Consider the following 26,074-nt stretch of genomic DNA (forward strand, 5'->3'; position numbering starts at 1 on the left):
CCCAGCAGGGAGTTCATTGGCTCTGTGTCGTTGTTCTGAACATACTGTGGCTCAGGGAGAGCTCAGCAGAATGTCTGTATTTCCTATGCAGCTTGGCTCGCCCTGCTGTTGTGATGGCAAAATGGGTTCTGTGTCCTCCCTTTAGTCAAAAGAACCTGTTCTCGGCGGTTTGACCAGCCTCTTGGGGAAGTCCTGTGAGCAGCAGAATTGTTTTCATAGCCCAGCCCCTGGTCCCAATCTTTGTCTTGTCTGCAGGGCCTCCTGGATGGCACGGCTGGCATCTTGGCACGCCAGTGGGAGGCTGGGTAGGGAGTGGGAGGACTGGCCCCTTGGACATTGCCATGGGATTGTCTTAGCCCTAGCGCCCTCTTCCTGCACTCGGCCACGGAGAGAGCAGAGCAGGCTCCCTATGCTGCAGGGCAGTGGTTAATTGTATGAAGGGCCTCACCTCCTGTTCTCCACAGAGCTGGGACCTGGTGCAACAGACACAGAACTACCTGAAGCTGCTGATCTCACTCATCAATGGGGACGGTGAGATTTGTTCCTTCTCTGCACTCCCAGCTGGCTCTGTGGCCAGAGCTTATGGGCCTTCTCCAGGGCATTTAACGCTGCTATTGGCCAGGCCTTGTAGAGAATCTGACTCTTTCTCTTCCTGCCCCTTGTGGGGTGTTGTCCTGGACTTCAGTACTCAAAGGGGAGTCCTGTTACCCAGGAAAATCCCAACCCCTGGACGAGGCTTCTCCTCCCCCACTGGATGGGTGGCTGATTATGTAAAAATTAGATTGTCAAAGGCCAGGGTCCCATTTTCCCCCAGCTCTGAACCTCCCTGGTGTGATGAGATGGGCTCCAAGTCACTTCAGTGCTTTTGCAAGCTGTGCACTAGGACTAAGGTTTGTAGATGCTGAAGGGAAAACCCTGCTGTTCCTGTATTGCTGGGGCTGTTTCTCTGGGTGTGGCCTTAGAAGGGGCTCCAAAAGGGGGGGGTCTCCTTTTATCTGTTTTCGTTTTCATTTTCATTTGCTTCTTGCCAAGCCCCTCAGCTGTGGGCTGGTGGCATGTAGATCTAGGGCAGTGTCAGACACTGCACCCAGCACGCACAGAGTTAGAGCCATCCAATCTCTGCCAATGCCTAGGAGGAGCCAGGGGTGACTTAGCAGCCAAGTTGTGTGCTCCTGCCACATGGCACGTGCCTGTGAACGGTCTGTACAATGGAGGTGGTGGTGGTCTGTTCTTGGCCGCTCTGCTCTGTGGAGATGTCATCACATCTCGGGGGTGAAAGGGGACCTGCTGCTCCTGGAGCTGAGGTCTAGCTCATTCAGACTGGGGAAAGGATGGAAATGTTCTCCTCAAGCAGACTTGGTGCTTTGACTGGTGAGGGGCTAGAGGCGGTGTAACTGGGCAACTCGAGGCTGTGGGCAGGCTGTTGGTCCCCTGTCATGGGGATTCCTTACTCCTAGCAGTTGGGGAGACTAGGATCTCAACAGCTTGGCATGGCATGCTGAATCAGGGACCTTCCAAGTTCTTCATTCTGGAGACAGCCCTCTCCCAAGATGATGTTCTAGGTAGTAAGACCAGCTGTGCTTCTGCTTCCCTCCCCTGCAAACAGCCCTCGGTGCTGCATGGGGGTGGTGTGCAGTGAATCACAGATACGGTGCAAGTAATGCTCCGTTCTCCTTACAAAGCTCTCTCTCTCTCCCTCTCCTTCCCACCCCTGGAGCAGATGACAGCGGGCTCCTGGTACACTGTATATCCGGCTGGGACCGAACCCCTCTCTTCGTCGCCCTCCTGCGCCTCTCCTTGTGGGCTGTGAGTACGGAATGGACTTGTTGTGCCTTGGGGAGTGACCGCGTGGGGTGGCGGAGCAGCCGTGTGACCCAAAGAGGGTGAAGAGCAGTCACTGTTCCTAGCTACCAAGGCAGTGTCTGGAGAGGGGTGTAGGAATGGGCTCTGGAGGCACGGCCTGGCGTGCTGGCGTGTACGGAGGCCCAGTATTCCCAGGGGGCAAGGTAAGGCATCTACAGCTCTGCATTAGGGCTGCATCTGCACTTGCAGCCTGACGAGAAATTGCTTTGGACGTGAGATGCCATGTAATGGAGATGGGGGCTGGTCCGCACGTGGAGTGGGGCAGAGCCAGCTGGATGTCCCCCGTGTGGTGCTGGGAGGCACTCTCCTTGGCGATTCCCAGTGCGGCTTGCACCCTCAGTCCCAGTTCGAGTGGCTGCTGCATCCCTGAGGCTTCCCTCCTCTTTCCTTTCCAGGATGGGCTTATCCATGCCTCACTGGAGCCTGCGGAGATTCTTTACCTGACAGTGGCCTATGACTGGTTCCTTTTTGGGTAGGTTCACTGAGGGGTGCAGACACTGCCCAGGGGTAGGCAGGCTCTCAGAGGGGCCCTCTCATGGTCTGGTTAGTGGGTGACCTGCTTGGGTTGAGGGGATGGTTTTCCTTAGGGGACTTGGCACATCTGCTTTGAGCTGCTTGCCGCCTTGCTTGGTGGGAGGGGCTCGTGCAGGTTCTGCCTGACGCTTAAGGCCGCTGGCTGTCCCTGACCGCTCATGGCCTGGTCCATCACTGCTCGTTCTCATTCCTACTTTGTGATCTCCTTTCCCTTGCTCTCTTTCCAGGCACATGTTGGTTGATCGGCTCAGTAAAGGAGAAGAGGTGAGTGGCCCTGCAGGAGGCAGTAGGTGAGCAGGGTCTGAACGCAGTACTCTACCCACTAGGCAGCAGGCTCAAGGTAGCAGCAGGCTCAAGGTAGCAGCAGTCTTTGCAGCTCAACATCTTATTGACCTTGGTGGTATTAGGACTGTCTGCTCCTTACTTCCATGAAAGAACGCTGTCCCAGGGCCCAAGGACTATATGTGGGTGGGTTAGATCTTGTAATCCCGACATGTCCTGTTAGTAAGGGCCTTCCTTACCTCATCTCGGACAAAAGTGCCTGGAGACATAACGGTTTGGTTCAGCTCTGAGAAGGGACGTTTCAGGCTTCTGAATTCGGAGTGCTGAAACATAGTTAGTTGAGAAGTTGTTCACAAACTGGGTGGCTAAACCACGTGCCTCTCTTCCGGGTGCTCTGGCACCGGGGGGGGTTCATAGCTGCTATTTAGCTGTCGGCTGATGCACCACAATCCTGACTTGTGATCCTTGCCGATAAGCTGTCCTGTTGCTGTCATTCTGGCAAGAGACATTTGTGCCGGGTGGCGGGAGCCATGTGGGGCACAGCCAGATCAGAGAGCAGGCTGTGCCGTGATATTTGGTGTTGGGGAGGTCACCGCTCTCCTGAGCGTCCCTATTCTTGGCAAGCTGCTGCTGAGTGACCCTCGCCCACTGGTGCTGCATTGGCAAGGATAGAGAAGCTGTCCTGGCCTTCTCGACTGGTGCGTGCCTGGGTTAGGAGCCTTCTGACATGCAATCTCCCAGCTGGCCCATTCAGAGGGCAAGGGAACCTCCCCTTGGTCAGGGAAGGGGGGGTGGCGCAGCGCCACACGGGGGACTTCCACACTCCGATCCACGGCAAGCCAGCAGCGGGTTCTGAGACAGAAGGCCCAAAATGTGACTGTGGCTAATGGTGGACATTGGTGGTAGATGTAGATGCACTGCTGCCCCCTCCCCTCAGCATCCTCCCCCCATTAAAGTAAGAGGCTGCAGCCCCTGTGGATTTTTCTCAAGCTTCTCTTCTCTCTTCCTTTGCTCAGATTTTCTTTTTCTGCTTCAATTTTCTGAAGCACATCACCTCTGAGGAGTTCTCTGCTGTGACGCTGCAGAGGTAAGGAGCTTGCGCCAGCTGCTGCCTGGACTAGAGCCAAGCGACTCGTTAGTGCTGTTACCATGGGGAGATGGAAGCCCTCGTGTCCTGGCCCACTTTCCCTTAATTTATTCTGCACTCAGAAGGCTGAAGAATGGGGCCAAGGCTTGTGAGGTGCGCACGTCACACTCAGAAAAGCTGCCCAGGCTGAAATGTGCTCTCCACTGAATGAAGTGTCTGGGGGGTCCATTAGCCCGGCTGAGCCGATGGCCGAGAGGGCTCTGACTCGCCTTCTGGCCCACAGCAAGTCCTGTCTGTGCTGCTGTAAGTCAAGGGCCTTGGGGGAGGAGAGATGGCTGAACAATAGCCCCTCGGTGTGTAGAGATGGCAGGAATCCAGCCCCTCCTGGGGGAGGCTTCTAACGACTTTAAGCCTCTCTGCATAGGGTTTTGCCGGGTCCCTCCAGGCTGCAGGAGCTGAGCGCTCTCCTCCCTTCCCACCCCAGCTGGGAGTGGGGGTAGAAGCATGTCCGTTACCATCACCCCAGCCAGGGACTGCTCCGGGTCGGCTCCTCATTCACTGCCCCCGTCCCTGGAAGGGGAACACTGGGACCCAAAACACTCCAAACACCAGTTCTGTCATGTGCCAGGCGAGCAGAGGGACAAGCCCCATTCTGTTTGCAACCTTTGCTGCCGTGACGGAAGGCAGAGGGCGTGAGGGCTAGGGACAGGTCGAGGGTCAGTTAGTGCTCTGGGATCCCCTCTTCGCTCTCCTGGCCTGGCCTGGCAGGATGGCAGCGGACATCCCCATGGCTCTGATCCTATGTAACTGTTTCCTTTTCCCCCCAGGAGGAAGAGCCTGCTGCCTGGCTTCACTGTGGAAGAGATCTGCATGCTCAGTGAGTGCTATCCCGGAGCGCTGGCCACTCCCCTGGGTGTGCATAAGGAGCTCAGGGCTGAGTGGGTTTGTGGGGGAAGTGCCACGAGGTGTTCGCATGAAGCCCTTGGGCACCAGCAAGGGATTGGGATGGGAAGTAGGATGGGGACATGGCTAATCAAAGGCTTCCAGGCTTGGCTTCAGTCTTCTTCTGTCTTCCTTCTTGCAGAGCAGAGGGATCGGGGCAGCACCACAAGCCTGAGCAGTGACTTCTCCCTAGTGCTGGAGAGTTCACCAGGAGCATCTGGGAGCTTCACCTCTGAGGTGGTGGAGCTGATGCCAGCTGGCACGCAGACCCAGGCCGCTTGGTAAGAAGCCACCCAAGCACCTGGCCAGGGCATAGCAGGCAGGGGCAGGTTCAAGGTGTTGCCTTATGCAGTGCTCAGAAGGTGGCGTATTGAGCAGGGAGTTGCCATCCCCTTGCTGAGCGCCCACTCCATGTGGCACAGGGACCAGCAAGACACTGCGGAGAGAAAGAAGGAAGGAATTCAGCTGTGAGTAGTACTAACCCAGACCCGTGCTACAGAGCTCCAGGGCCTTCTGTTACAGCAGGTCCTGAAAATGCTCCTGCCATGAGGGGCTGCCTTGTGCTTCTGCAGGAGGCCTTCGCCTACAGCCTGGCCAATGATCTGAGGACAGAGCAGCTGCTCTGTTTGTTTCTGAAATGCACTGAAATCACATCAAAGCCAGTTGTTTCGGGCAGTCTTGCCCACTGCGGAGCTGCGGGTCCGTTTGCCCCAGTGGTTCCATACCTGGAGTGGCTTTCTCACTTCCCATTAGTGACTCTGCATCTCACAGGGGACTTGGGTGAAGAATGATCCCTCCAAAAGCAGGACTTCTTGGAGCAGGCCTCCCTCCCCGTGCACCCAGCTGGCATCTCCTCCCACTTGCGCAGAGTGGTGATGCCAGCTGGAGCCGGGGTTAACCCCGTACAGTGGGCCGCCCAAGCTAAGAGCAGCCTCTGTAAAGCCAAGTGGCTGGCCTGCGGGCAGAAGCTGGCTAGACTGTTACTTACAGCTCTTGAAGATGGCTCCGAAAAGATTGCAAAACACTGACCACTTCTCCTGAAAAGTGACGGGAGAGAGTCTCTCCTAGATCTGGTTACCCTGTGGCTGGTATGAAGCCACAATGGTGAAATTGGGGTCAGGAAAGGGCGGGTATCTGGCAGGCTCATTGTTGTAGGGGCAGCTGGGATTGGGGATTTCAGAGCCTTTCTCTGGGATTGCCCCTCTGAGTTTAATTTTTTTCTCTCCTCTCCCGAAACGCGAGCAGCAGTGCTATTTTGTGCTGCAATTATTTTAAATTAAATTTGGGCTGTGCTTGGGGCGTCTGGAGACGCTCTGGGGGAGAGTAACCTGCGGCACGCTTCTGGCAGCCCAGGCTTCCTCACGCCTGGTGCAGTGAGATGTTTAACGAACCTGAGGACCATGAGAGCAGGGATGAGAAGCCTGAAACAGCGCACTTGTATACCTGACCTAGTGCAGGGTCACCTCTAACACAAGCGACTGGCTGTCCACTGCAACTCGACCGCGACAAGTACAAAGCAGCTCCCCCACCCCAGGGCTCTGGGTAATGGCCAGTACTTCATAGGACCCACAACAGTAGGCCACAGACTCAAAACCTGAATAGCATTGTTCGTCCCCCAGGCGCTTCCTGCTGAAGCAAAACATGGACTAGCCAGGATGCACTGGGAAAACTAGAGGAGGAAACAGCTGCTGTTCTTGTGGGGTTGACTCACACTTGTGTGTTTTTTGCTTCGCTCACTTACTGTGGGTGCCGGGGGGCTGGGGCGTTGCTGTGGGTGCCAAACAATTCGGCGTACATGCGTTCTGCCAAACGCCAGGCACTCCTTGCTTAGCTATACATGGAGATCCTTGCAGGTTATGCAGGGAGGAATGTTGGCAGAGCGTTGATGTGAGGTCCATAGCACGCCGTTAGCGGCTGAGGTGTGGGACATCTGAGACTTGGTCTACACTAAATGTCTAGATCAACATAAGTACTTGCTCAGAGGTGTGAAAAAACTGAACACCATCGTTGTGCCTGCCTCACCCCCAGACACAGCTTGGTGGACAGAAGAATGCTTCTCAGCCTAGCTACTGCCTCTCGGGAGGTGAAGTTCCTCCAGCAACGGAAACCCTCCGTGGCTGTGACAGCAGCATTGCTGGGGCACCCCAGCTATGGCACGGGAGCCCCCATGGTGCAGACAAGCCCTTGGGGGGTAAAGGGAGGACACAGGGTTCTCCTCCTCTGCACAAAGAGATGGGTTTAGCTGTGGATTCTCTGCTGTCTGTGCTTGTGGTCTCTTTGGAAGCCAGGATGGCCACACTAGCTTGTAGGGGTCCTTGGATTTAAAACCTTCCTTCAGGGCTCTGCCTGCCCCAGTTCTTGTCACCATATGGGGCATTTCATTAGCTCTGCTGGTTTGCACTGAGGACAACACTACAGTACCAGCAAGAGAGTAAGGGCTAGAGAGGGTTTTGGCCAACTGCTTGTCGTTTGGGAGAATGGAGCTGGCACTCCTGCCAGAAAATCCTTGGTGTCTGAGGGGAACCCTGATTGACTTGCAAGGCTGGGGGATCAGTTCAGAACTCTCCCTTCGTGGGCAGGCATGTAAGGGAAGCAGTAATGGCTGTCAGCCGGGAGGCAGTGGTGGGCAGCAAACTGGACAGGAGTTTGGCATGTGGTCTGACTAGAAGAGGGGCAATGCAGAGACATGCCACCCACGTAGGGAGAGCAGCACTGTCTCGAGCTGTGATGCGGCTGCCCCCTGTCAGCAGGGGGCCCAAATGGAGGAATGTCAGAGAGGAGTGACCGTGATCAGAGGCCTGGCACGGCTGGCTGACTTGTTCTGTCCTCTCGGATCCCTCACCTCTGAGCTGCTTACACAGGTTTATTCCCCTGGATATGTCTACGCTGCTGTGAAACCCCCACCACTGGCCTGCGTTGGCTGACTCCAGCTCTTGGGGAAGTAAAATTGCAGTGTAGACGTTTGGGCTCAGGCTGCAGTCCAAGCTCTGGGTCCCCATGAGGAGGGAGGGGTCCCTGTGCCCAAATGTCTACACCTCAATTTTACAGCCCCGCAAGCTGAGTCAGCTGACACGATCCAGCTGCAAGTGTTTCATTGCAGTGCAGGCGACCCCTTCATGACAGCACTGCACGCAGCTATGGGCGTTCACTGGAGAATTGCCATTCGACTGGAGTCGTCTTTCCCCAGAGACGTGCTGGGAGGCCTGGCGCTTAGGGCATGTTAAAATGAGATGGGGCAGGACATTAGGATGGTCCCGGATGGGCCGATCCTGGCCTGGCCCCTGGGTGATGGGCCAAGGTGGCCTCTTGCTCCCTCTCTTCTCTGACATGCCACACTCCAGAAGTGTGAGCTGGCTCGAGGGGTGGGGGGGGGGAGGGCAAGAGCTCAGAAGATGCTGGGGGCAGGGCACATCTGTCTGGCAGACTCTGCTGGTGCAGTTACACCTGACTAATTTGTTCTCCTGGGCTTGGAGGGAGCTGAATCTCTGTAGTTGGGGGCGGGTGAGGGGGGAATCTCTGCCCTGAGGTGGAATGGCTTCTTGCATGGGGAAGCTGACTTCTCACCCAGGGCTCCTGTTGTCCTGCAGGAGGAAGAGTCGCACATCCTCTCCCCAAACAGTGCTCTGGAGCCGGACCCCACAGTCTGAAGACAGACTGCCTTACCAGGAAGCAAAGTCCTCTAGCTCCTCCTCCTCAAACCATTCGGACACCTTCCTGAGGGTCGGAAGCAGCCCACTGGAGGTCCCGAAACCCAGGTGAGGTGCACCAGAGCAGACCATTTCTTAGCAAAATGAAGGTCAGGTTTAGGGAAGGAGAGCTGTATTCATGCTGCTCTGAAGACCTGGAGTGCAGTGGGTTCAGAGACTGAAGCTCAGAAGGGGGCCATTATCTGTATAATACAGGCCAGAGAATTGCTCCCGGTGATTTTTGCCTCAGTCCATATGCATGAATAACATAAGTGTGCGGAGGCAGAGCTGGTGATGGTGGTCCCACCTGACCTGAACTGCATGCCAGTCTCAGCCCCGCTGATTCCGTCAGTACAGGGTCTCTGGTCTCTCCCGCCTGCATGCTCAGCTCTCCCGATGCTGGAGGTGCGCTCTGTGCTTGGCAGTGAGTGTTCAGTATGTGCACAGGAGACTTGAAGTTAAGTGTCATGTGGCGGGGGAACGGGGACCTGCTCGAACTGAACTGCACCCATTGACATCTGAGTCTGTTCCCCTGAACCCCGGGGTGCCTATGGCAGAGGAAGATGTAATTGCTAAGAGCAGGCAGTGAGGCTTGCACAGCACAGGGGCTCGGCCTACACGTCGGGCTGTGTGGTGGCTGTGCTTTCCCACAGTGCAGGGGGGCATGGTGGGAAGCCGGGGGTTTGCCAGGACACAGGCTAAAATCAAGTGAGTTGCTTTCCATAATGAAGGGAATTCCAGCAGCCTCGAGTCTGATCACTGCCTTTCTGCAGCACCAGCGAGCTGGGGTACTTGGGAGGGGAGTCTGGGGAGCAAGGGATGGAGAGGAGGAACCTGCATGTTGAGGGACTCTGTGTGTTGAGGGCCTGTGAGGGATAAGATGTTGTTAAGCCCTTGTTCACTATTATGTGGGGTTTCCTGCTGAGTTGTCGCTGGTGACTCCCATCACAACAGCCGCCATTTAAATTGTATTGACCTCTCCTCAATCTAGTGAAACAGAAGAAAAACAGGTAGAGCCTTTAATTGCACTTGGTGTGTGTGTGGAGTCCGTGTTACAGAGAGAAACCACTGACCGTCTCTGAAGGGTCCTCTCTGTGCCGCAGGCGGTCATTTTGATGGTCTCAAGCTGCTGCTGTTGTTTTGTCTTGAAATGAACAGGCGACGGGAAGATAATGGCCCAAGGGGAGGGGGAAATAGCAAAGACAAATACAGCTTCTGTATCTTGATGGCTGCTTTTGTTTGCAACCTCCCTGCTGGAGTAACAGAGGACCAGCGTAGCCCCTCACTGACGCTGGCTAAGCTGCCTCTCTGGTCACAGGCTCCCAGTCTGTTGTAAAAGGAGGCACTGTCTTGGCAGCTCAGCCAGACTTTTGCCTCTGTCTTATAAGAGGGGAAGGAAGAGAAACAAGGTCGGAGAAGGAAAAGTGACCCCGGGGAGGGATGACAGCAGGACCCCAGTGTTCAGGATTTAGCAAAAGCCAGTGCAGCTGATGTCCCTCCCTGGGTCTGTCTGGTAAGGATGCCTTTCCCACTCAGGGTGAATACCCAAGAGAGTCATGCTGGATTCTGCAGTCCCAAGAGATGGCCAGGCAGAGGCAGTAGCAACCAGTAGGGTAAAGTTTGTTCTGTCCATCCATCAGCCCTGCTGGTAGCTCTTTCTCTGCCCTGCTAAACAATGCCCAAGAAGGGGTGGCCGTCTCATGCCGTTAACTGGGACCAAGCAGAAGCACACTGAAATTTCCACTAGGAACATTCCTCCCCTTTCTAGAGTCTTCCAGCTCGTCATTATGCTGATCCGTGACTTCCCCAGGAGAACTCGGAGCACAGCTCTTCTAACGGGACACGTCCTGTTCATACTGGCTCCAGCCTGCTGCCTCGTGGAGACAGTTGTGTGTAATGGGCTGAGTTGGACTCTCGTTCCCTTGGACAATTGGAATATACAGGCTCCTGCACAAGAGCATGGGGTGGGGTGAACCGGGGCTGGACTCTGCAGTGGTAAATACTGGAGCCAGGAGCACAGGGGAGGGCATCAGTAATAAGGCTGAGGGGATCAAGACAGCTGTGTGCAGGCAGCTGGAATCTCTGCGCTTGGCCAGCAGCTCCAGCAATGTAAGGAGCCTTGACTTGGCTCCTTACCTTGATGCAGAAGCAGCTTGGATTTTCTCTTTCCCCCCCCCCCATGCCCTTGAAAGCCAGCTGTAAGCTCATGGCTGGGTGGCCCTAGGGAAAGGGGTGCAGTTTGCAGGGCAGCAGTTGGTCTAGTCCTCTGGCTCCAGTTACACTGCTCCAGCTCCCACTTCCCTGCTGAATCCAGCCACCCCTTGGTCCATACACAGCCTGCCTGCCTTCTCCAGGGATTGAGCTGATCACTACTGGACTAGCTGGGAGCATGGTCCAAAGACACCCACCTAATTAGAGACTGACATGGCTGGGGCCTTCCCCTTGCCCGGAATTCCATGAATGGTGTCTGCGTGTCCTGTGGCTGGGGAAGGGAAGGGATTGCATCGCAGCACTCAGCACGGCTAGTTCTTCCTCTGGCTATGTGAATCCGGGTCACATCCAGTCACAGAGAGTCTGTCGCAATCTCCAGCTGAAGTTGTACCTGGAGACTGGGGGGAACGTACATTTGAATGCAAAATAGGCAATATTATTTCCTATATAGTGTGTTTCACCAGTAGATGTCAAAGTGTTTCCCACTCATCAATGTACTTATCCCTGAGGCACAGAGAAGCTAAGTGACTTGCCCCAGGTCACAGGGAAGTCCCTGGCAGAGCGGGAAATTGAACCCAGGGCTCCTGGGGCCCAGGCCAACATCCTATCCACTGACCTGTCCATCCAGCATCACTGTGCTGGAGCGAGAGGAGCATATGTGAGAGGAGAGCAAGGAGGAAGCCCTTTCCCTTGTCCCCTTATGAACAGAGTTAAGCAGCCAGATACTTGGCTGGAGTATCCTCATGGGAGCAGCTGGAGTCCACTGGCTGACCATGCTGCCAGAAATGCTCTTGTCTCTACAGCGGGAGGCTGGTTCCTGGGGAAGGTCTAAGCTGAGGAAACAATTGCACTTGACTATCTAATCCTCTGGCCATGTGGTCATGGCAACAAAACACTTATCCCGGCAGCAGCAGCAGGGGAGAAATGGACTGTTCCTAGTGGGCCAACAGCACTTCAAGCCGCTAATCCCCGTTGTTCCAGGTGCAGCCGGAATGGAGAGCAGAGTAATGCTGACTTGTCATGGAGGCAGGGGAAGGGCACCTGAGCAGAACACCTAAAGATTGAACGCCAGGATGACCCTTTAGGTGTTTCCACTGGGGCATCCTAGAGGGAAATGTTGCATATGTTACACTTGGCCAGTGTGTGGGCTCCTCCAGGGGCTGGATCACAAGAGATTTGCCCTGGAGCTTCTGTCATACTAATAATGTGATTAGTGGCCCATGACCCAGTTTAAAGGCAAAGTCAGATGTCAGGTCTCTGGCTGACAGAAAACCACTTCCCACCACATCTCTGCATAGGGTGTGCTTCCCAAACTTGCTAGACATGTCTGTGGAGATGCCTTGGATTTATTTGCAGAGCAGGACACGATGGTCTCTCCAGCTGAATGCTTTGTGTCTAGAAAGCAACACAAGTTGCCTCTAACTCCTTGTGCCCATGTGGATTGAGCTGTAAATACAGTGCGCTTGAGCTCGTGTTTCACACTACTTCTGGGAGGAGTAGCTGGTGAAGCTGCAGAGAAACGCAGTGTGTCTGCGTTGGGCCATTGACTCGCAAGCACACACATCATGACGCTGGGTTAGCAAACTGGGTAAACTTTGCCTGTGTTTGTATTGTGTCTGTTAACCAGCCCTGGTGTGCTGTGTTCGGTCGTGAGGCAAGGAATCCGGGGTTCTGGCAGCTGTGTGAATCACAGGAAACGCTAGCTCTAAATGCTGCTGCAGCCAGTTCAGTAATGTGCGCTGACTGCACAGAGCAGCACCCCCTGGTGTGGCTACGCAGTGGGATCTGTGGATGCTGTAGTTGGTAACCATAATGTATTCTGTTTGGCCAGCACTGGGAAATTTTTCTCACACTTGCTTTGAGGTGCTTGGTAGCTAGAGGTTTTACCATGTCTGTGCTGGGCATCTGTCATTCTCTATGTCCTAAAGGTGTTAGAAATCAGGCCCAAAACTTGCCAGGACCAGGACTGAAATATCTGCAGAAGGAAATGAGGAGTTTTTCCAGAACTGAAGCTCTGATTACGCTACAAATTGAACTGATACTGTGGCTAAGAGTGTGAAGTTGCCAAGACCCTGACTGAGGTCCCAGAAGACTGGAGAAGGGCTAACATTGTGCCCATCTTTAAAAGGGGGGGGAAAGGAGGAGCCGGGGAACTATAGACCAGGCAGCCTGACCTCGATACCCGGGCAGCGACGAGAGCCACGTATCAAACATTCCATGTGCGAATACTGGGAGGACAGAGGGATGATCACCAGCAGCCACCATGGATTTACCAAGAACAAACCCTGCCAAACCAGCTTGATTTCCTTCTTTGACAGGGTAACTGGTTTGGGAATGCGGTGGATATAATATACCTGGCCTTCAGCAAGGCTTTTGACAGTCCCACAGGACATTCTGATAAGTAAGCTGGAGAAAAGCAGGCTTGACAGAACTACTGTTAAATGGGTACATAATTAGTTAAATGACTGCAAACAAAGAGTAACTATTAATGGAATGATGTTGGGTAGGAGGGAGGTCTCAAGTGGGGTTCCACAGGGATCTGTTCTGGGTCCGGTGGTGTTTAACATCCTTATTAATGACCTGGATGTAGATACAGAGAGCAGACTGATCAGGTTTGCAGATGACACAAAGCTGGCAGGGGTGGGGGGAGGTTGCTAGTACTTTGGAGAATAGATCTAAAATTCAAAGGCATCTTGATAAATTGGAGAACTGTGCTCTAGAGAACACAATGACATTCAGCAAAGACAAATGTAAGGTGCTACACTTAGGGAAGAAAAACCAAAGGCACAAATACAGAATGGAGGGAAACTGGCTTGGCAGCAGCACTGCTGAGAAGGATCTGGGAGTTGTGGTGGATCAAAGCCTCTGCATGAGTCAACAGTGCAGTGCTGTTGCAAAAAAAGCAAATGCAATTGTAGGTTGCATTAGCAGAGGCATAGCATGCAAGTCATGGGAGGCGATGGTATCATTCTATTCAGCCCTGGTGAGACCTCAGCCGGAGTAGCGGTGTCCAACTTTGGTCACCAGTGTATAGAAAGGATGTAGAGAAACTGGAAATGCTCCAGAGGCAAGCGACAAAAATTATCAAAGGGATGGAATGCAACCAATATGAGCAAAGGCTGAAGGAACTGGGTATGGTTAGTTTGGAAAAGAGATGGGGGGATATGATAGCGGTCTTCAGATACTTGAAAGGCTGCCACGAAAAAGATGCAGAAAAGTTGTTCTCTTTTGCCACCAAGGGCAGGACAAGAAGCAATGGGTTCAAACCATAGCATAGCAGATTTAGATTAAAGCCAAGAAAAAACTTCCCCTAACTGTAAGAACAGTAGGACAGTGGAACAGCCTGCTTAGGGAGGCTGTGGAAGCTCCTTCCCCGGAGGTTTTCCAAAGGAGGCTGGATAGCCGTCTCTCTTGGATGGTTTAGACACAACAAATCCTGCACCTTGACAGTGGGTTAGACTAGCTGACCCTTGTGGTCCCTGCTAACCTGTGGGTCTGTGATTGGCATGTGGCTTATGCTGCAGGGGGATTGTGCTCATGCCGTACTGTGCTCCAGGATGCTACAGCATTAAGAAGACTGGTAATAGGTGCCTGAGATTTAGCCAATATTGTAAATGCCACTAGCTGCCAAGTGCCGCTTGCCAGCCGTTTCCATCCGAGGGCTGGAAGGGGCTGCAAGAAACCTGCCTGTCCTACCTCTGAAATCGATGCTCTCGGCCAGTTTGTGATTGTTTTAACCTTCTGAAGAGCATTAATACTTTGCAGCTGAATTTGGTGATGCTTGCACTAGTGTAAGGGTGCAGGGAAATGCAGCCTCTTCTCCAAATGGTTTATAACTACATGGACAAATGGCATGTGAAGAAGGCAGAAAAGGAGTGAGATGCAAGCCAAGCAGCCAGGCTGGCTGACACGAGTCTGCACGCTTTTTGTAGAAGAGGAGCTAGTCTTGGCTGCTCCTCTGCTGAAAGCCTCGACTCCCTCCTTGCAGGCGGAGGCTGCATGCTCAGGAAGCCAGAGAGAGCGTTCTGTGGGGAAAGGTGCTGCACGGGGAGCCATGACCTAATTACATGGAACCATTTTAGGGTAGCAGTTGCTAGTTTGTGGCCCACCTAGGGAGCCAGCAGACTTAATCGTCCTGCTGCACTTGCGTAAAGGGACAGCCGTGCCCCTCCTCTTTATATTCTGTCTGTCGTGTCTCACTACCCTGTCTCTTATTTCTGAGGGATTCTCCTCCAACGCGGGGGGGTCTGAGGCTCATTTTCATCCTAGTGTCCCCTCTCCACCATCAGATGTTTGTGAGAAGAGCGCAGCTCTGATGCAGATCCTGCTATGATACCAGATAGTTGTGTGCACCCCCTGCAGACAGCTTTGTTTCTAAACGAGCGAATCTCTTGCCCTCTTCGGGCTTGACGCTCGCATGCCACCCAGTCTCCCCTCTCCTTCTCTGTGGGGTACACTTCTGTACCCCACTGCTCGTGACAGGGGCTGTGAGACCTGCCGGCCGTCCCCCTCCTCACCTGGGTGCCTGTGTTTTGGGAGTGCTTTGTCCCTCTTTCCCAAGTGCTCTAGGGATTATTTCAGTTCTTTGACATAGTTAAAGCTGTGGGGCCAGTGCAAACCTGAATGAAATAGTAAAATAAACGTGGGCTGCTGTGCCCCCACCAGTCACTTTCCATGTAATTAAAAACTACCCTTGGCTCGATGAGCCCGCGCAGCAGGGAGTCTCAGAATCCAGGAATCTTGCTTCAGAATTTAGGTCCAACTGGGTCTTTATTATTTATGCTTTAGGTATTGTATCAGGTGACTGCCTGACATATTCCTGTTGAACTAACATCTCAGTCTGGGATACTCGTTCCGTACGCCTGCCACCACCTCTCTCTTTAGTGCTTAGCCAAGAAAGAATGGATTCGTCACAGGAGAAGAGGATGTTTGTAAAGCTCCTAGATGGAACATGGAGGCCCAGGAAGTCGAGACAGTTGGGAAGTAGATTGGGGTACGAGGAGTTTCCAAAAGTTCAACTTTGGTCATTCCATCAAAAATCAAAAGGCCATCATGGGATTTCCAGGGCCCTTATGAGCTACAGCCATGGAACTTGCTGCATTAAGGCATTATGGATGGCTGATTACAACTGGGAATAAACACTTGAAAGCCACAGTTTCTATCTGGGGTCGCCAAAAGGTTAGTCTGGCAATTTACAAAAATTTTACAGCTGTCTTCCAAAAAGTGGCCATGTGTGGTTGGGTAAAAAAGATATGCAGCTGTTACCAACTTTAACTGATTTTAGCCAAGAAAACTCTTGGAGAGGAATGGCTGCTTAGGCATTGGTGCTGATGGTCAGGCCTTCCCACAGGGCATGTGTGACGAAGTGGGAATGTTCTTAATGTTTTCTCTGAATACCGTGTGGGTGCCTCAGTTTCCCCTATGCATTTCTTAAGTATCTAGGTGGGGGGATAAGGGGGTGTGATTGTGGCAGAGCCCTAGAGGGCCTGTGTGATGGTGTCTGCACAGAGAATGGCAACTTACCCTGTCTCCTGGCAACTGATGGCCTGGGGCCCTCCCCTGCAAGGTGCCACCTGAAGGTGTTGGAGAACAAAGAGATCAGGTGGCCTCCTGGCCCGGAAGAGAGACAAAGGCCAGAAGAGGGGCTGGAGGGAGTTTCAGTTTGGAGCTGGCTGGGAAGACGGGGTGGGGGAGGCCCAGAACTGGGGTCTGGGTTCCCTGCCCCCCAAGATGGACCTGACTGAGGGGTCCTGTTCTCTGCACCTACAAGCTCTGTGTTAGACCATGTCCCTGTCGTCTAATAAACCTTCCGTTCCGCTGGCTGGCGGAGAGTCCCGGTGAATCGCAGGAAGTGGGGGTGCAGGGCCCCGACTCCCCCTCACTCCCTGGCAGCATGTTGCTCTACTTGTTTTATTATCCACATCCCTTTTATAAGGAAAGGAGTTGGAGGGCTACTGTGATGGAGTGGGGATGTGCCACTCAGAGCATCCAGACCAAGGTCTGCCAAAAGCCAGACGTGTACTCATCGTCGTAGGAATATCCCAATTCCTGTAGCAATAGTTAGCAAAAGCACAAATCTGCCTATTGTAGACGGAACCTCAACCTCAAACCTGATTGCAGTGTGCAGGGCTGGCTTTCTGACTTGGAGCTTCTGGAGTGGCTAGGATCTGCTCTACCAGAGGAGAAATTGATGTCTGGAGCTGCACTCTACCTAGCTTAAAAAACAAGTGTTTGGGCCACTTCTCTGACATTCTTAGGGCTACGAACCGCTGTTTCTGTTTCAGCAGAACCACAATTGGAGGGTGGCTTCCTGTCTGTCCTCTATGCCAGTTCCATTCCAATATCTTTACTGGAAGATACTGAACTTCTGAGCTCTGAACTTCTCCGTTTCCTGTACAGAGCTTTTGTGTGGCAGCACAGTAGTAGGCACGTGAAATGGAAATGAGATTCTTCCTTCTGGTAAATCAGCAGCAGATGAGCCTTCAGCTAAGTAGCGAAGACCCTGACCTTAGCAAGCAGAAGGAAGAAGTTCAAATTCTGGAGGATACAGCAAGAGTTGGGGGTGCAGCTGCTCTGGGGCAGTGGGACAGGCAGGATGGGCCATAAGGAGACTCCACACCATTGATCCAGTTCAAATTGTATTTGTCTCCCCCTTGGCCTTGGAGTTGATGCTTTGTGCTTTCTGTTGTCTTTTTCTTCTTTGGCCTGCAATGCCTCCTTTTAAGACCTCCCAAATACAAGGGTTTTAGGCACATCCTTGCACCATTTGGACACCTTTGGTCCCCACAAGACTAAAACCTAAAAGAGCAAATTGCTCCCTGGTGCAAGTGTTTTGGACATCAGAGTTCACAGCCATGAGGAGTCTGGCCCAGAATCTTCCTTGTCCATGTCACAGGTGGACTTGGAGAATCCATAGACATGCAGCCCCATTTTCCCTAGGAGCCTGCGAAGTCCTTGTGGCCACGTTGCTGTCATTCTGCTCCAGGCTTGTCCCTTCCGTTAGCCCTGGCCGGTGCTGAAGATGGCAGTGGCCTGGACAGAATTGCACTACTGGGCCACCACAACTACACCACAACAGCTGCTGTGTAGTTAGCTCCTCACTGCCTAGAGGCTTCCAAGAAGAAGGCTGAAAAACCTGCTGTACAGGGAGACTTCAAAGCTCTACCTATTCAGCTTACCAAAGAGAGGATTTGAGGTGACCTGATCATTCTGGAAGTACCTACGTGGGAAAGAGGCATCTGATACTAGAGGGCTCTTCAGGCTAGCAGACAAAAGCACAAGATGCAATTATTTGGAAGTTGAAGCTAGCCAAATTTGGGTTCAAAATAAGATGCAAATTTTTAAGTGGGGGTGATTAACCATTAGCCCAACTTCCCAAGCATTCGGGTGGTCGCTGTGACTCCAGGTTTGAATCTGTTTCCCCCTTCCCCCCCCCCCCCCATGGCAGGCTGTACAATCTCATTGTGGGTCTGCAGAGGCTATAGAACAAATGATTTTGGCAGAAGACTGTTCTTTACAGTCGCCCCTTGTTCTAGAGCCCCTGGCACATTCCTGTCTGCCTCCAAGCAGTCTCTTCTCTTCCCTCTGCCTCCAAAACCTTGGTGTGCCATTAGTCTCACTGCCCGGACGTCTTCTGCAGCTGGAATCATCTCACCTCGACGTGAACCTGGCCTTACTTAGCGACACCAGAGCACTCCTCTGTGTGTTCCCTGGTAACGCCCCTGCTGCACTTCATCACTGCCTCGCTCTCCCCTGCCTTACTGACCTCACGCTCAGATCCATCCTGGCTCCTCACCCTCGGCTCTTCTCTCACTAGCTGGTACCCGGCTCTCCCTTCTGTGCATTCATGCTGGGACTTGTCTCATCCATCTCCACCCTGGCTTCTTCTCAAACTCAGCCCCTCCAGAATAGATCTCCTCACCTTTCTGCCCAGCCCCTGCTCCTTTTGCCCGGCTCTATTGGCAACTCTCAACCCTTCCCATAATCCTGCTGTCATTTCACATGTCCCCTCTCCCCACAGCCAATTGCAAAGTCCTCTTGCTGCTTTGTCTAGCTCTAATTCACCGTTCCTTCTCCTGCCTGCAGTGCACCCTAGCTACTGTCACCTTCCTGGGTCTGGCCTCCCTGCCTCGGATTGCCCCTTATGCCCTCCAAAGGGACAGCTGGTGTCCCCTTCCTCACCTCTTCTCTGAATTCCCATTGCTATCCTGCCTCTTGCTACAGCCTTGTCCTCACTCAGATGCCAGCCCTCACCTGCAGTCCCACTCTCATTTCCCCTACTCCCCCTTGCTTCCTGTGTCCTTCCCAATCCTCTCCCCTCTTCTGGTTCTCAGCATTGTACTGTCCTCATCTGCCCAACGTCCTCTCTTCCTTCAGATCCCTGCTCCTTTCGCTCAAGGAGATCGAAGAGGGGAGGGGGAGAGTACCTCTCAACTGTGGCTCTGGGTATAAGGAGCTCCTTGAGGCTAGGGAATGGGATGTCCTTGTTATGGGTTTTCAAAGCACCATGTAAGTGTAGGCTTGGGGGAGCAAACTGGCTTCTTTACATTTGTCTCCTAAACCTTGTGCTTCAGTGACGCCCACCTGCCACAGCAGGGAATTCTTCCCTTTAGCAAATGTCACTCCGAACCTGGCTTTCATGTTTCGACCTGTGACATCTGAGTTCCAGTGCTCACCGGAAGCATCGGAGCGGGCTCTGCTCTTACCACCAACAGCTCTTACTGCTTGGATTCATGCCCTCTTTCCTGGGAACCAGGAGATTCTTCTTCCAACCTTGAAATAGTATCTTCATTCTCCAGAGAGGGTGTCCCCATAAACGCTTATCTGCTAGGACAGGAGTCCTCACCAGGGGGAGAGCAGCAGAATCCCTGGAAGATCAATGAACTGGAGAGTGTGGCGACAGGGTGGCCTTGGGTCTGAGTTCTATACATCTCTCAGCACAGGCACCCAGGTAAAAGGCACGTGATAAGCTTTAACAGCCAACCCCCATTCTGGGAGAAGCCTGTGCTAATTCTGAGCCATATTAAGAAACCAGAGGTTGTCGCATTGAGAACCAAGCAAGTGTCTCTGATATAGGTGTAATGGCTTTTAACAGCTGGAGACACACTATTCTCTGCATGTACTGGTGACCTTTAAGAATCTGGATGGTTACTGCTGGTCAAATGCAAACTCCAGCCTTTGGCAATGCCCACAGCTGCCCGAGCTCCAGGCTATGATGGCATTCTAATAGCCCAGGGATTTTTCTTCAATTCCTCCTTAGGTTGCTACTGTAAAATCAGCAAGTAAATGGCAATACCAGTTTTCTCTCCAGCTTCTCCCCCCCCCCCCCCCCCCCGCACCCACCAATCATGCTGTCAAACTCGGAACCACCTTCCAGGTTGCTGAGAACTCTGTGTCGTGGGCCATGTGTCTACACTGCCATGTTGCAGGGCCCAATGACCTTAGGCACTCCCGGGCGTCTGCTTGTGGAGATTGTCAGAGGAACTCCTCCAGTTCACTCATGTTTCCCTTTCTGGTAGGAGGCTGCATGCATTGAGTACATCCTCTTTCCTGGGCTCCTTTTCCTGTCCTTGGGGCCTTTTGCCTAACTGCCTGCTCCTGCAGCATACTGCTCCTGATGAGTGAATGAAAAGCATCTTCATAGGTCTTCAGTTCTGGGCTCGCTGGGCACTGGTGTGGCTGCTCTACCTTTTCCCCCAAGATCAGGTGTGTTCCCTCAGGGACTCGCATTCCACTGACTGCAGAAGCAGGGCTCTCGAGGACTTTCCCAAACAGTCTCCAGTATATGAAGGCACCAGACAAGCCACATTTGTATTCTCGAAGTCCCCGCAGTTGCATTTGGATGTGTTAACAGCAGAAGTGGGCTGTGGAGGGATGCCCTTTGTGGGGCAGTGTCCATTTTTCTGGTTCTGGGGTCAGGACGTGCTGTTGCATCTTGCTGGTGGGTTTCCCGGTTCTTGCATGATCCTCTGTTCCTTGCTAGCTTTGCTCTACCAGCTCACAAATGAATCTACTGCTTTCTCGGTCACAACCAGCTTGGCTTCTCCTTTTGCTTTTGGAAGGAAGGTTTGCCTTGTGCTATGTGCCAGAATCACTTGTCATCGCACCCTCACATCCAGCATCAGAACGTGCTGGCACAAATGTTGGCAGTCAACCCCACCGTGCCCACTGGCACAAGAGTTGAGCAGAAAAGCCTATGATTGCATGACTTCACTGACTGCCCCATGTCCCCTCTCTCTTTCTGACCCAGATCAGTGGACCACTCCCTGCCTGGATCCTCCGTTTCTACAGACTTTGGCAGCTGGCAGATGGTAACAGGGTGTGGCAGTATTCAGGAGCATGCAATCCTGAGCACAGACGCCGCTCTCCCTGGCAGCTTCCCGGATGAGCTCCCTAACAGTGGCCTGTAAGTGTGCTGAGCACAGAGGATGGCTCCCTGTGCATAACAGTTGACTGGCTATGAAACTGGGACAAGCCAGAGAGCTGCATTAGCCTCAAGAATCGTTTGGGCTACTGAAGTCTCCCCTGCCTTAACGCTTATCAGAAGTGCATTCTGCCACAGAGCACTCTGAGTTAAGCCACGGCATACGCACCACCAGGCTTGCTTAGTGTTACGTGAACTGTGCCCAGCCTTGAGGCAGGGAAAGGAATCCTGGGCTCTTCATTGGAGTCATTGCACTGTTTGGGCACAAGTTGGGAGAGAGGTTGCAGTTCTGCCATATAACACTGAGAGGGAATGGGAGGAATGAGTCAGGCCTGTTTCTTTCCCTGGATCCCACATAGCCTCTCTGGGTATGTCCACCCAGCAAGGAAGTACCCAGCTGGCTTGGACTCACAGGGCTGTTTCACTGCTATGTGGATTTCTGGACTCCAGCCCGAGCCTGGAAATCGACACAGCACTGAAACAGCCTGAGTCGGCTGGCACAGGCCAGCCGTGGGTTTTTCTTTGCTGTGTAGAGAGACCCTTTATCTCTACCACGTTTTAGAATCCTAGAACTGGAAGGGACCTTGAGAGGTCATCTAGTCCAGTCCCTGCACTCAAGGATTCCAGACCCTCCAAAACATTTGAGCTGCTGCTTTTTTTCCCCTTCCTTCCTTCCTTCCCTCCACCCTCTGCTTGACTTACAGCTGTCCACTTGCTCATGCCATATCGGAGCATGGTTCAGGGCAAGCCACAGTGCCAGATAAACACCTGACATTCGCTTCATAGAACTGAGGCGAAGCAAATGCTTTGCCCCACAGACAGCAAGTTATTTGTGAGGGACCTTCAAAGACATGAAATGCATTTTAATTGCAACTAAAAAATGTCAGCTGCTGTCTCTCCCTCTGAACTGTCAATCCAGTGACTGCACAGTGGCGGATGCAGTGTGTGCACTGAACTGTCAGCTAATCTTTACTGCTCTCGTTCTGCAGACATCTGCGCTGCTCTCTCCTAGCACCCTTTTAACGCCTCCTAAAATGGGGGGAGGTGGAGGGTTGGAAAACACGTTTCTTTTGAGACAAACTCTCCGTGCGACCAGCCCTGTTTGATGAAATGTGACCATCTATTGTCCTGCAGGCCAGAACCACAGCAGCAGCTTCTGTACCTTCCTGCACTGCCGCAAACCCTAAACTAACAGCCAGAAACCCTGGGAGGGATGCTGGGCACGACCTCAGAAAGGCATCTTCAACCACACAAGGTGGTGACAGTCCTCTTTTGCGAGGAGCACTCTATGTGGCTCTGAGATGTGATTGACAGGCAGGAAGGGGTGGGAGGAGAAATCTTGAAAGACCTAGTGTCAATGAATGACCATTTGAATGTACAGCTTAATTCATGTCTGTCCTTTGGTGAGTCGTCCCCTCCCTCCCCCCCCCCCCCCCGGGCTAGGGTAGCTGCAGTGTCTGGGAACGGGTAGCACTAAGCAGAGTGAGCCTCAGCTGCAGTCCCACATTAAGTCCTAGGTGGGTCTGGCCTCAAGACAGCTCAATCTCCTGGAAGTGTTGCCTCTGGTTTGGGATTTCAGTGTGACTTGTGGGTCCTGGCAGCGTCCCTCTGCTGCAGTGGACAGGTCTGCACCTGGAATCTGGAGCATGTGAAGTGCTCAGAGTGTAACTTCTGGGCCCAGCCAGGCCAAGGGCAATGGACAAGGGAGAATTGCTTATTTCCTCAGATTTGTATAATTGATTAACCACCGCTACCCCCAAAAAACTCACAACTGAAACCGTGGCCCTGATGTCCAGCTGCCTTGGGTTTCCATGGCTTTCAGACCCGTAACCTACTTAACCTCCACCTGGTGGGGCTAGACTGGCCATCTGGAATGGTCTGCCTCTGGGTCAAGTGGGGTAATCCAGGTGACTTCTCCAAACCTGATCTGGGGTTCAGGTCCTTACCTTCTCTGCTGAGTAGCAGCCTTTGTTGGGAACAGAGTAACAGCCGTGTTAGTCTGTATTCGCAAAAAGAAAAGGAGTACTTGTGGCACCTTAGAGACTAACCAATTTATTTGAGCATAAGCTTTCGTGAGCTACAGCTCACTTCATCGTGAGCTGTAGCTCACGAAAGCTCATGCTCAAATAAATTGGTTAGTCTCTAAGGTGCCACAAGTACTCCTTTTCTTTTTGTTGGGAACAGTTGCAGCTGTCTCTTAGTTCAGGATACAAACGAGTTTCCATTTTAATTCCCTCTGGGTATGGAGCTTGCACCTGATGGCTGAGCTTTCGCAGGCTTGCTCTCTGCTGACAGGACATTTTCCAAAGAGTCGTTACTCAGACTCTGTTGTGGGCCTCTACCACAAAGTCTCCAGTTTGGAGTTTTGGCCTGGACATAGTCTTGTCTCAGGCCCTGCATCCTCTTGCCCCCTTAGCTGGGGTTTAAACTTCCCGTGAAGCTTTAACATCTCCGCAGTATCCAAGTCTACCCTCTATACAGTGACAAACCTGGGGGCCTGGCTGAAAGCCTGCCTCAGCTCTTTGACTGCTCATCAGTGGCTGTGTACATGACTTAGTCTACAGCACTAACAAGCATTAGTTGACCTCTCTGTTGAAGGAAACCAGACCACCTATTTTTCCTTCAGAAATAAACGGGGAATCTAAATATGAAGCAGTCAGTAAAGCTGCGCAGGTAAGCAGCTGACAGTTGGGAGGTAAATACACGACCAGTCTAGATGCACAACCAAAGATGTGCCCTTGTTTCTGTGCTGCATGAGACAGTCTGATTATCTGAACACTAGGAGACTTTTGTCATATAAATATGTAATTCTTTTTTTTTTAATTTTAAGAAGTTGCCTTAATATCCTGTGCCACAGAGTTCTACAGGCTAAAGTATTTCCTCTGTATCTGTTAAGTGTGTTGCCTTCCAGCATGCCCTCCTGCTTGGCTTTTAGGAAAGTAACTAGCAGCGTAGTTGGCTGCCTCAGTATCACTTGGTGTTTTTAAGCCTCCCACCAGATCTCCCCTCTTGCTGCTGTTTCCGGACGAATGCTGTTGGCTGGGGGTGGTTAACACTTCCACTCACTAACTGTGCCAGGGGAGATCCAGCCAGGCGCTAGCAAGAATCAAGGGAAGTCTCTAGAGGAAGGTTTGTGCTCTGCCCTTGGCATAACCTTTGCAGAATGTCTTATTCTCTCCGGGAACCACGGCTCCATTGGTGGAGACACAGCAAGAACTGCTTCAATCCTAAACCCTAGAACAGCTGCCTTTGAACTGTAATCATTCTCATCGGGAATATCCTGTTATCTTCTCTCTCTGCCCCCGACCTGAAACTGTACCTAGAGCAGCTGGAGAGGAGAGCAGGTCCCAGGGGAACCAGGCCCTGCTCTAGGAGAGTGACGCAGACACAGCGCAGGCTTGCAGTGGAACAGATGTGAAAAATCTCTTCACTCTAGTGATTGTGGCTGGAACCCTCGGGGATTTCACCCCCTCACCCACCTCCCAAAATCCAACCTAGCTTATCCCGTGCTCAGAGCTGGCTGTACGAGGACGGGAGGTGAGAGGGGCAGAAGAAGTGGGAAATACCCAAAGATCACTAAATGCTATCACTGTAATCGTCAGTCCAGAAGGATCCCAATGCACCCAACTGCAACTCACTGCAGAGGAAGTGAAGCTTAGTAGTATCCACTTAAACTGCGTGCGGGACCCACTTAGGCTGGAATTTGGCCAGCATCCAGGGTCAAATCTGACCTGTGAACTCAGAAATGAAGTGTACCATTTTCCTCAGAAACTGCTCCTCCGGGCCTTGCAGATGCGGGCAGGAGGAGCAAAAAGTGAGGTATTGGCAAGGGACAAAATGTAGCTGGGTGAGACTTGGAGCTACACCCAGGTTCTGCCAGAGGCCGGGAGCTGCAGGCCCAACCGCTGAGGCCAGCGTGGACCAAGGGAGACAGTTTGTGATACTGTCTGCTGGGAGGTCTGGGACTGTTGTAAAAACGAGGGATGTGATGGAGGGGGGTTGGGTGGGGGAGGGAAGCAGAGAGAAGGGCTGGTTCTGCTGCCTTCATAGGGGGGAGAATGCAGCACTGTGGCCCAGGTGCTGGAGAGCTGGGGCTTGGAACCTTGAGACGAGGCTGGCATGGGGCCAGGACACCAGCCCGGATCCCCTACTCTAGCACCAGCTGCCAGGGACTGGTTAGTAACAGGTTCTACCCCGGAGAACTATTCTGCTGCTAACTCCCTGGCTTGGAGCTGTGTGGTGTTAGCTGGCAGGTTGCAGCCAGACTCGGTCGGGGGCTGTGGGGTTCCTGCCTTGCTGGGGGAAGGGCTGATGTGTACCCATGGTGGGGTACGGCTGGGGCTAGCTAGCTAGCTCCAGGGAAGGCTGCTGCTGACCCCTCCCCCTTCTGTCTTGCAGGCTGGTGCCAGTGGCAGGCCGAGAGTCCCGGCTGGAGGAAGTGCGCTCTGCTTTCCTAGCCACCTACAGCAGCACCATTGGCCTGAAGGCTGTGCCATCCAGCCCCGCCGGAGCCCTTGGGGGCCTGCTGGAGCAGTTTGCACGGGGCGTTGGACTGAGAGGAAGCAGTAGCACCCTCTGAACATGTTGTACACTTGGACTGGCTCCTAGGTGTGTCCAGCAGCAGAAGGAACCTGAAAGACATGCAAGGGGCAGAGCTGCCCCTTGGGCCTGTCCTGCCGCCTGCACCAGGGGCTCTGCCCCCGGCCAGCCCTGACTGGTTGTGACAGCCCTTTTCAGTAAAGGCATCTGCACCCCTGCCTTTGCCCTGCCTCTGGTTTTAGGCCGTGGCAGCAGTCGGGGAGAGGGGGGGCCTTGGGGGCTGGGTGCTTCTGTTTGCTTAGCATCCCATGTTGTCTGAGTGGGACCTGAGCCTGGTGCCTGGCTGGCAGATGATCTTTGCCTGAGTCTGCTTAGGCTATCTTGGCCACTAGGCTGAGCTCAGGCCGGATCCTGGCAGTGGGGCTGTGTGCCATGGAGCATATGGACGTGGGCAGGGCTGCAAATAGGGGTGGGGGGTAAGTAGCCCCTGGCTCGATCTGGCTGGCA

The 26,074-nt window shown here is 53.1% G+C and overlaps 1 protein-coding gene across 7 annotated transcripts in view; it reads left to right on the forward strand.

Moving 5' to 3' along the window:
- The window catches only part of MTMR14 (myotubularin related protein 14), a 55,347-nt gene extending 29,563 nt beyond the window's left edge, over positions 1–25,784 (forward strand). For 6 of the 7 annotated variants that reach the window (XM_073350792.1, XM_073350787.1, XM_073350789.2 and 3 more), the window contains 10 exons: positions 465–531; positions 1,721–1,806; positions 2,259–2,335; positions 2,625–2,661; positions 3,696–3,766; positions 4,594–4,643; positions 4,851–4,989; positions 8,296–8,463; positions 20,855–21,010; positions 25,427–25,784. In XM_073350792.1, coding sequence (XP_073206893.1) covers positions 465–531; positions 1,721–1,806; positions 2,259–2,335; positions 2,625–2,661; positions 3,696–3,766; positions 4,594–4,643; positions 4,851–4,989; positions 8,296–8,463; positions 20,855–21,010; positions 25,427–25,607 — 1,032 coding nt within the window. In that variant the 3' untranslated portion in view covers positions 25,608–25,784. The remainder of the gene's footprint in view (positions 1–464; positions 532–1,720; positions 1,807–2,258; positions 2,336–2,624; positions 2,662–3,695; positions 3,767–4,593; positions 4,644–4,850; positions 4,990–8,295; positions 8,464–20,854; positions 21,011–25,426) is intronic. The other variant, XM_073350791.2, reaches the window with a different exon arrangement.
- Positions 25,785–26,074: the final 290 nt, after the last annotated feature.

Source organism: Lepidochelys kempii, chromosome 7 (genome assembly GCF_965140285.1).
Source record: "Lepidochelys kempii isolate rLepKem1 chromosome 7, rLepKem1.hap1, whole genome shotgun sequence".
NCBI classification, from domain to species: Eukaryota; Metazoa; Chordata; order Testudines; family Cheloniidae; genus Lepidochelys; species Lepidochelys kempii.